The sequence below is a fragment of the Lampetra planeri genome, chromosome 41, assembly GCF_965212315.1.
Source record: "Lampetra planeri chromosome 41, kcLamPlan1.2.h2, whole genome shotgun sequence".
NCBI classification, from domain to species: Eukaryota; Metazoa; Chordata; class Hyperoartia; order Petromyzontiformes; family Petromyzontidae; genus Lampetra; species Lampetra planeri.
In genome coordinates, this window is record NC_136147.1 from 177,561 (window position 1) to 188,780 (window position 11,220).

The window sequence follows — 11,220 nt, forward strand, 5'->3', positions numbered from 1 at the left end:
GGAGAGTATATCCACTCCATTAACAATTTTGACTACGACGCTTCGCTGGTGATTGCCTACCTGTCAACCCCTTATCAGTGCCCTACCTGATTACAGACCAATTCAGACCTTATTGGTCACCCCGTGCCCCTTATAAATCTCAACGTTCATCCTATAAAATCCCATCGCAAGGTAGAAACACAAACAAATAGACAACATTTTTTGCCCGTATTGAAACGGCTGTACGCAGTATGGACCTGAAAACTCAATTTCCATGTACAATAATACGGGGTAAACCGTATGGGTTGGCACGGTATCTGATTGCAACCAGCTTCATCGGGCTATTTGCCTGATTAAACTCATCAGTTTCACTGGTATGCACACGCAAAACAAATCTGGCGGAGGCAATGACCGGACAGACTGAATAATCTACACGCTGCTGAGGCGCGGCCTCCATTCACATGCCGCACCTGGCTTACCCAAGGCGATTCCTGTACGAGCAGCGGTTTCCCGTGTGCTGCTATGAACGTTGAGGAGTGCACGACTCCGTAGGTAGCGAGCGATCCATCATCTTCATCATCACCACAGGTGAGTCCAACACGGGCCGCAGACAGCAACGAACATTTGTTTTGCAGCGTGTGGTTTGAACGGTGTCATTAGTCCGCCACATGCGAGACATATCAAAGAATGTGGACAGTAGGGCCAGCTCGTCGTCTTGTCTGTTGAATCATTATATCCATCATACAGGTTTCTTTTTGGGGTTAGATCGCGTAAATATAAATGTTTCTTTAAACCCGCCACCACCCGACACAGCCAATTAGTAAGGTTTGTCAAGTAAACAGAACATGGCAATTCGTTACTAGTACAGAACTAACCGGTGTGTTGGACAGCAAATCCACAACATTTACAATCTGAGTACGACGTTTGGCCAGTAATTACAACTCGCTTCATCAGGCGGACAGCCAGATTTGTGGAGAAATCCTCCTGTTTCGTCCTTAAAATAGAATATCTGTGATGACGTCACTTGTGAGCCCTGCACGTACGAAGGTGCACCACACGTTTGCTATACACTACCTCCACACACGTTCGGAATAACGCGATCCACAATAGCCGAATTGCAATCGGCATCTTCACAGCACTCCACTCGTAACCGTAAGAAATTTAGTTTTTAAATCTCACCGAGATGTTCGTGGGTTGTTATTCTATTTTGGCATTGTACCACGGAGCCGGACGCACAACGCCCGCTAAACATTAGGAGGGGGGGGGCTCTGACATGAATATACCTCAAGTGTGTATTCATCGTGCTTCTGTGTTAATTGATCGCAAGGCTGAATGGTTATGACTCCACAGGGTGGTTCAGATATCTTGTGACCCCCACACCCCCCCCCCCCAATTAATTGACCCCTAATATTGTTTTCCGTTGCATATTCATTTATGTTTAAAATAAAACAAAAGAAAAAAGATACACAGTCGACCCTTCTGCATCGCGACTTTCCCGATCGCGGTTTCGATATATCGATGGGTTGGCATGAGGAATTAAATAGGAATTGTTTGGGAGTTTTTGGGAGTTTTGCGAAAGCCGCAGACGACACACAAACAGTTTCGTAACTCATAAATGGTTCTTTCGATAAAGTCACATTGAAATTAAATGAAATAATAATAGAATACGACGTTTCGATTGCAACACAAGCAACCATCATCAGGTACAAACGAATGAGAAAACAAACATAGAAAACTTGGAAATATAATGCAATACAACACAGAGAGTCGGCCAACACAACAGTCAACACCCCACCTGTTTGATTACGTTCTTCCAAAGATTGATTCGAACACGAGTGCTTTTTTTATTTGTTTTGTCATAGTGAGTTGGTGGAGTGCCTTTGGTCAAGAATGTATATCCAAAATCTGTAACCAGTAACTGCTAATTGTGTTGCTACGTACATGTGTGTGTTCCATCCGCTGACCGTGGTCTCACAGACAACAGAATGATCATTCTGCGCAGCAGGCAGCACTTGAGGGAGCTGATGGTGGCCTTGTCTCGCAGCCTTCCTCACTCAGCCGAGGTGAGCGAACTCAGCAGCACCACTTGATATTAACTGGAACTCTGTTTGATTGCCTCTGACCAAAGCATCCTGAATGCACCCGATCTCATCAGCTCTTCGAAGCTAAGCAGCGTTTGAGCACCGGATAGTGCTTGGATGGGCCATCAACACGCATGACACAGGTGCTGTAGGATGCTGCAGAGGCACGTTATTGACAGCAGAGGGCAGTGCACCAAATACATTGTAAAATTCTACAAACAAGTTGAAGGTACCCCAATGGGTTCTCCCTTATTTGCAGTTGTAGCCAATATTTCATGGAAAATTGAGACAGATGCCATCCAGGCATCCCACCCTACGTCCTTCCTTTTGGAAGTAGTATGTAGATGACACGTTCGTCATATGGTCACATGGCCTACCAACTCTGGACCAATTCTTCAACCACATCAATTCCATACACCCAGCCATCAAATTCACCATGGAGGTTGAAAAGGATGGCAAGCTACCATTCTTGTATGTGTTAATCAAAAAAAGACCAGTTGGCTCAATGGCACACTGTCTACAAGAAAGCCACCCATATGGATGCCTACCTAAAACCTGACTCCCACCACCATCCATCCCAGAAGAATTCCCTAATCAAACTCTACACCATAGAGCTCGATGTATTTCCGACCATCACCACCTAGCCAGTGAACTGTAGCACGTACACCAAGCCATCAAGATGAATGGATATTCAGACTACACAATGCGTAAAGCTGTCACCCCAACCGCTGGGAAAGAACCATCTCAGGACCAATCAAAACCATCACCTTGCCATACATAGCTGGGGTTACCAAAAAGATTTCCAAAATCATGGGTAAACACAAGATCCAGGTTCGATTCAACACAGTACATAAAATTCGTGATCTGATCCCATCTGTGAAAGATGTGATCCCTGACATGCAATACCCCGGTGTCTACAAACGAAGCTGTGTCTGTGGCAGTAGTTACATTGGGGAAACTAAGTGACATGTCTCGGACCGTGTTCGTAAACATAAAGCAGATCTGAAACATGGTAGGACCAATACCTCGGCCGTGGTTGATCATTGTATTAACGCTGTGGGCACACACAACATTTATTTTTCCAAGATGAAGGTACTCTGCAAATCCACTGTCTATCAGCAAAATTCGTGCATGAAGCCATCCAGATATATAAACACAGGACAATTTAAACCGAAAAGATGGGTATAAAATGAGCAATCATTGGAAGGACGTTATTAACCAGTTTAAATCATAACTGGCTGTGATGTTTCCATCTTATCTGCCGATGTTAGCAGTTATTTTGGACTCTCTGAGTTACTTTACCAGGTTAAATGTCTTTATATTAACAGGCTAAATGTCTCACTAACACAGCCACCATTGCTCGTTTTCCTCGATGTGGTGGTGGCTCTCGTTTTTCTTACATTGACATGCTAATCTCTCACAATACAATGGCCACATTCACAGCTTCTTCGTCGTGGAGGTAGCTCAGCTCTCCGATCTTACATTTACATGCAAATTTTAGCTCTAGCCCCGCCCACTTCGCTTATGACCCTTGGGCTACACCAATCTCAAACTTTTATAACATCCTGCCTCAGCAGCTGTCCCGCTAAAAAAATGTTCCTGCCTCAGTAGCTTTCCCGCTATATTTTTTCACCTGATGATGATTGCTTCTGTTGCGATCGAAACGTCGTGATATTTTTATTATTGTTCTATCTACGTGGCTTTACCGAAAGACCCAAAGAATATGAATTCCTGCAGTCACGAAAGTTTTAAGTCAAGATTCCCCCTGATATAGTCTTGGACTCGGTGAGGCCTTCCTGAGTGAAGAAGCGTCATTATCATCTCCGTAATACACCATCCTCCTTTCACCTCGCTCAACTTTACCTATCTCTTATCAGAGTCTTCATCATACGTTCAGAATCGTAATCTTCATCAAGGTCATCAAATATCCGTTACCCTAACGTTTCATTATTGTTTAAGTTCTCTTCATCCATTGTTCTAATATGTTATGTCCATCCTGCTCCGCGGAGGAGCATAAACCACGAAGCGAACTTCGGTGATCCTCGCAGCGGCTTCTGGCTGGCCATCTAACACAGACGCTCACCGCATTGCGCGCTTTCAGGTGCGCTTCTGCGGCCGTCTGGAATGCTCTTCCTTCCAACATTAGGAAGCCACTGGAGCTATGCGCTTTTAAATAATCTAGATTGAACACTCATTTCTTTAGAACTGCTTTTTGTGTTTGGTTTGTTGTCCTTCCACACACACCTCTGATTTAGCATGGTTGGCTATGTATGATGTGAAAGAAGTTCAACGTGCATGCATACATCCATTGTCATCAGCTCCCATCATCTTAATCTCTAAACTGCAAAAATGAATGAACTACAGTATTGTGTGCCTGCCGACGTATGGGTGGTTGTACTATGGACTAGACGGCATGTCGGGGCCAATGGACGTTTACGTGGACTCTTGGCCGAACTTTCAGGCTGTAATTGTGCAGCCAACGTACCAGGTGAGTTATATGTATGGGGTCAGGGGGGGTTGAAGGCACCACATTTTGTCCCGTCTCTTGCCAAGTACCCGACTAGTATGGGTGCCCCTATCTTGCACAGCCACTGAGGTCTACAAGGCCCTCACAAGCCTCTTGGACATGTCAAGGTCATTTGAAATGGATGATGGTGATTCATGAGAGTTGCATGCCCAGTATTTTGGCGAGTGATCTGAGAGGTTTTTATTGTTCTGTTTTTAAACCATTCCTGCTTGTGAAGTTCACAATTTAGTTACTCCAACAGGGCACGGAAATGGATGCTTTAAATCAGTGGTTCTTAACCTTTTTTGGATACTTTACGCCTTGTTGAAGAGTGCCACCTTGCCTGACCCCACATGGCTCTGAGAAATAAACGTACATCAATATTTTAACCAATTGTCCATTTTGTGAGGTATCCTAACTAGCTGGTAGCTTGCAAGTGAATTAAAAAAAACAAAGGCTCTCCATGCGAGACGAAATTTGTTCACACTCAGTGGTTACTCTTGGAAAGCACATTGTTTACGATCAATGAGTTTAGAAAGGTATTTTATATCGTTCTAGGTTGCCATATGGATAAAACAAATCGTAGCTATTTTATATTTATAGATTCATACACGATTATTCACCAATGGCTCTCATGTATGATATAATTTCACACATTCATAAATCACCTTACGCACCCCCTGGGACATTGCCACGTATCCCCAGGGGTCCGCCTACCCCCGCTTGAGAACCCCACTGCCTTACATTACACTGAGATGGAGGAACACAAGGAATTGAGAGCGTGCACGAGTTAAGAGGCATGATGTTGATTGCTATGAAAAGTAAGTTGGCTTGGGTAGAACACATCACCTGAAAGTGGTGTTTCTCAAATTTGTTTGGCCCGTAGACCGCGGACCACCCAGCTTCCCCACCCATAGTGACAAGACGCATTCACTTCTCTCTATAAAAAAAAACAGTCATACTGAATTATTCGTATTACCGGAACATAAATACAAAATATTAAAACGCAGGTATTATTTTTATGGGTGCTATTTAGATCTTGGGTTTACGGTAGTTTAATTTGTGAGTTTACCTAACTTCATTTTCAAATAAATTATGGGTAAAATATAAATTCTACGTCCGAAACAAGAGGTGTAAACGTCATTGTTTTCGGATCAAGGTGTGTTTGATTCATAGCCCGCGGATCACTGGAGGATCGTCATGGACCACCAGTGGTACAGGGAACCACACTTTGAGAATCACTGCCTTATAACAATCCACAATGTTCGCTCTCGTGAGCAGAGGGCTATCACAAATGATTTCCTTAAGGCTTTCACCAAATATGCATGCAAATAATGGGTGAACGTATCTATACCAATTGCATTGCAGCGACTTTCTTTGAGCTCAAAACATTTAGATGTTAGTGTTTTATTGACTAGTTTCTTTTTAAGTTTGACTAATACTTTGTGTCATGTTGCAATCTTCCCTTTTTAAGGCTGGTGAAAAGCTCTCATTGCCCAAATATTCCACATTTGCATCCAACCCAAGCAGCTTTGCTAACCTGTGGAATGTTGTGGAATGGAAGAAACCCTTCATGCTGGAAGGTGAAATGTCTGCGTGGAGCTTCGTATATTGAACTTCCTACGTTGAATAACTTCTAACATTAGTGCAATGAGGTTGTGTCCGAAACCTTCATAACTGACCATTTCATACCATAAACACTGCATACATTGCCACTGATATTGTAAAACAAAGACAATTTATATTGAAAATAATTATTTTATATTGTACAGTATTAAAATAAAAAACTGACAAATTAAAGAAACATAGTGAATAAACTATTTTATTCTTATTCATTTTGTACTGTAGATCGCTCAATTTATTATGTATTTATACATTTGAGTGCGTTTATTATTTTACTTCATTTTCAGCTTTCTGTGTAAAATAATGGTAAAAAAAATCCAAAGTGTGTGATACTGAAACTTTGTTTATTGAATATAAGCATAACGAGGTATTACTGTATAAGCGGACTGGATTATGCTGAGGAATCTGAGTGAGTAGATAATGCACTTATTTTAACTATAATTCAATGTGGCAGCAACGTTGAATAATTTAAGCTTTAAATACAAATTGGTGTATGTAGTCGTACATTTTTGATTGTTGTATTTATGTGCCAATTTATACTGTTCATATTCTTAGAAGGCCCCATGGTGTAACATGTAGTCTCCAATTCTCACCCACTCTGGCCTATGTGCTTTAAAAAAAGGTCAACGCTAGAAATTATTATATATTTTCCTTTCAAGGCCGTGTTATTGACGTACAGTGTCAATATTTTTTATTATTGAAAAGCAAACTGGGAAGAACCACATTAAAACCACAGTCAATAGATAATCTGGCATGTATATTCGTAATTATTTTTTAAATACCATAGCAAGTCAGCTACCATTTCTTGCCATTGTTAAATTATCTAAAGTAATACGTGGCACACCTGGTATGTTTATATGTATCTTTGTCTGGAGAACTCCTCGACCGTTACACTGCCATGTTTCGTTGAGTTGAACGTTTTGTGTGTAACAGGTGTAGACGCCGATTTTCAAGAATGTATCAATGATATGGCGGCCAAAAAAGATGTCCGTGTATCCCGGCAATCGGACTACTACTACATGGCCACAACGAATGAGCCTGCCACACTCAGGTACAAGGCACGCCGTGCTACATTTGAACATTATGGCGGGACCCCGGGGTCTCTTTTAAACGGAAGTCAAAATCGTAATTAATTATATTTTTGGGGTCTTTCGGTAAAGCCACGTAGATGGGTTCAAAAATAATAATTAAAAAACCACGACGTTTCGATCGCAACACAAGCGACCGTCATCAGGTGGGAAAAAAGTGGGGAAGCTGCTTTAAAGGTTTAAAATGGGCGTAGCCAAAGCGTCCTGGTACCAGGACAAAGTGGGCGGGGCACGAGTGCCCTGGGGCTAGCACGAGCGGAGATGGTTCTTTTAATGTGAAATCGGAGAAAACAAGAGAAGGGGAGACGCATGGAGAAAAAAACAACTTGTGGTACGCCCAACGCAAGGGGTGACACCGCAGGAACTGGAATTGCTTATCCCATCGTTAGTGAAATAAAACTAACATCGGAAGGTGACAAGATGGAAACGTCACAGCCAAGTTATGACTTAAACTGGTTGATGACATCCGTCCAATAATTACAAAGTTTGTACCCATCCTCTCGGTTGAAATGGTGTCTGTGTCTGTTTATATGGATGGCTTCATGAACGAATCTTTGTTGATAGCCAGTGGGCTTGCAAAGTACCTTCGTCTTAGAGAAATCAATTTCGTGTGAGCCAAACGCATTTAAACAATGATCCGCCACGGCTGAAGTGTTGGTCCTCCCATGTTTGAAATTTGACTTATGCTCACGAACACGGTCCGAGACGTGTCACTTCGTTTCCCCAAAGTAACTGCTGCCGCAGATACAGCTTCGTTTGTAGACGCAAGGATATTGCATGTCAGGAATCGTGTCCTTCACAGATGGGATCAGATCACGAATTTGATGCACTTTGTTAAATCGAACCTGGATCTTGTGTTTGCTCATGATTTGGGAAATATTTTTGGTGACCCCTGCTATGTATGGCAAGGTGAGGTTTTGATTGGGTCCTCAGATGGCTCTTTCCCTACAGTTGGGTGATAGCTTTATGGATTGTGTAGTCCGAATATCCATTCGCCTTGAGAGCTTGGTGCACATGTTTCAGTTCAATAGTTATGTGATGATGGTCGGAGATACATCCAGCTCTATGGTGTACCAGGGAATGTGGGTTTCCACATTCCCTGGTTTTCCCAGTCTCTATCCTCTTTTTTGAGGTAGCTTTCTTGGGAAATCCATAAGTCTTGCTGGACATTAAAAAGGCATTTTTTTGTAATTTGTATAAAACATCGTACATGTAGTTTTGCCCCCTTGTGACATGTGAGATATTCTTCCCATGATATGTCCAGGGGCGCCATGGTAGCGAGATGTTAACTACCTTGCCTGGTACACATGAAGTCGTGAGTTCGACCTCGACCCTGACGCCTGTATATTTGAAGTTTGCATGTTCTCCCTGTGGTTGCAGGGATTTTTCTCCAGGTCCTCTGGTTTTCCCTCCTCATTTAGAAATGTAACAATAGGGTTTTCCCCCTTTTTTCTGACAACAAAACTGAAATCTTTTTACAAGGAATCATGTGTGTATTAACCACAATACTTGTGGTCAAAATGCAAACAAGACACACACTCTGATAATATATGCATGAAAAAATGGGAAAACCTATTATTATATTTTGGTACTAGAAAAGGTCTAATGATTTAGAAATGTGTTTAGATTATTTGGATGATATAAGTTTGCACATTGTTGAGCTATTATATATAAGCTCTCACAAAAGTGGGCCTTACCTGGTAAAATAAAAATAGTTTAGTTTTATAGTGTTTTGTGCCTCAGCAGTGGTAACCATAGCCGTGAATTCAAGACATGACAGTCAGTCACTTGTGCATGTATTGTTTTTACTGTTTTGCAGAATTCGAAAGTCTGAATTGGATCTGGAAATGTCTACATTGAATACAAGCCACGTTGAATTGGTGTGGAACTCGTGGACGCACAGAGGCGAGCCTGACGGTCTTAGCTTAATCCAGGCTTGCATATCGAAAGGATTGCCCAATAGCTCTGTGCTGGACGGTTCTGGAAATCCGGTCGCCTGGCTCCTCACCCACTTAAACGGATCAATGGCATTTGGATATGTAAAACCGGACTACCGCAGAAAGGGACTCCTGCACAAGTGCATGGCAGCTCTTCTCGACAAATTTCATGGGGATGCACCTATATACGGTTATGTTCACGAAGACAACACTGCTTCTTTGCAGTTCGCAACAGAGATTGGGTTTTCTATGCTGTATGGCCGCCGTTACGTATGGGTGACTATAGAGCCCTGATGCGTTTTAGGTTTTAATATTCGTGTACTGACACCCGACACAGTAGTCTTCAATAACAGGAGTCTTTATTACTTCCATCACGAGACATTGCCTTCAAAGATTCCCTTTGCGCCAAGCCTCCCGAACTCTCTCGCTTCCCATTGATACATCCCTCAAGCCCATTTCCCTAAGGTTCCTTGACCTTCTGCTTTCCCTCCAGCCAATCGCGTTCAATTTTTTTTAACGGATTCCAACCGTCATCCCTTTCAATCATCATCGCTTTCCCACTCTTTCCATGTTGTACTTCTCCTCCAATGCCTTCAATTCCCTGCCTCTAACCAAATCCCCTTTCAGGCCCGTTAAGCACCAATCGGAGGGCCTTGTTTTACTTCATGACTCTCTGTGTCACGCACGCCGTCTCCACAACGTCGGTGGAGTATTTTAACGCCGACTGAGCATGTTGTTTTGGTTGTGAATGAATCGCTGCATAAATAAGCCGGGTTTCATTTCCTAATAGATAGTATCCGAAATGCTACTACCTACAATCGGAGTGCAATGTATACCTATACATAATGATCCCATTCTTTGACTTAAAGCTTTCGTAACTGCAGGAATTCATATTCTTTGGGTCGTCTTTCGGTAAAGCCACGTAGATAGAATATGGACCCCATACCTGTCAACCCCTAATCAGTGCCTACGTTACCACAGACCAATTCAGACCTTATTAGTCACCCCGTGCCCTTATAAATGTCAACGTTCATCCTACAAAGTCCCCTCACAAGGGAGAAACACAAATAAATAGACCAAAATATTTTACTAAATAATTTTAATGTATTAATTTTGATTATTGGTGTCAATTATGCTACTTATGCTACTGTCTGTGATCTTGCATGCTGATGCTGTCCCACGACTTTTTTTTATTTGGATGTATGAGTTTTGTTGTTGCCCGTATTGAAACGGCTGTACGCCATATGGACCTGAAAACTCAATTTCCCTGGACAAGAATACGGGTAAACCATATGGGTTGACAGGTATGTGATTCTAGTGCTGTTCTTCATGACGTTTGGTAACCATCATCACTATTTACAAGTGTTTTTTGCACACAACCATCGCGCACACCACCAATTGCAATTCGTTTAAAACTACATTGCTTTGCTTATCTAAACTAAATATGTGGTTATGTGAGTCTTCATAGTGTAAATGAGCCTTGGATTTCCTTCATTTGTAGTGTGCTTTTTAAAAGGGAGATTGAAAAGAGACCGGCTCAATGGAGCTACCTTTGACCTAATGGGTCTTATCTGACTCAACAAACTTATCATTATTGATTTTGATCCAGTCAACGCCCTGCTACAATGTCTACAATGCTGAATGTCTCAATTTGTAGCCCTTTTCAAATTATTCGCTGTTATATTTAAAGTTTTCAATTATATCATGCCACCCTGATTTCTGGTCACATATTTTTATTGTATCCATGTATATCTCTTTGCCCACCCCCTTTGATCGCTTTTGAACAATAGAGCTTTCTAGCTCAATGGGCCTTAGGGGCCGTCCATAAATGCCGTCACGCACCTGGGGGGGGGGGGGGGGTCAGACATTTGTGACGATGTGTAACGAGGGGGGGGGGGGAGGTTGAGAAGTGTGATGTCACATCAAAATGCGCAACTTTAAATAAATATAGACAACACGTTCTACTTAATTAAATATACTTTTTTTTTATATAAATGTTTTCTCCT

At 42.2% G+C, this 11,220-nt stretch overlaps 1 protein-coding gene across 2 annotated transcripts; it reads left to right on the plus strand.

Annotated features, from left to right (window-relative positions):
- The first annotated feature begins 409 nt into the window (after nucleotides 1–409).
- On the plus strand, nucleotides 410–11,013 carry LOC144731997 (glycine N-acyltransferase-like). Of its 2 annotated transcripts, XM_078613179.1 has the most exons (5): nucleotides 410–567; nucleotides 1,957–2,042; nucleotides 6,041–6,149; nucleotides 7,123–7,240; nucleotides 9,097–11,012. In XM_078613179.1, the coding sequence occupies exons 2-5, from the start codon at nucleotides 1,965–1,967 to the stop codon at nucleotides 9,506–9,508; spliced, it is 717 nt and encodes a 238-aa protein (XP_078469305.1). In that variant the 5' UTR covers nucleotides 410–567; nucleotides 1,957–1,964; the 3' UTR covers nucleotides 9,509–11,012. The 2 variants fall into 2 exon arrangements, with proteins under 2 accessions (XP_078469305.1, XP_078469306.1); XM_078613180.1 differs by lacking the exons at nucleotides 410–567; nucleotides 1,957–2,042 and adding an exon at nucleotides 4,476–4,548 and having other exon boundaries at nucleotides 9,097–11,013.
- The last annotated feature ends 207 nt before the right edge of the window (nucleotides 11,014–11,220 follow it).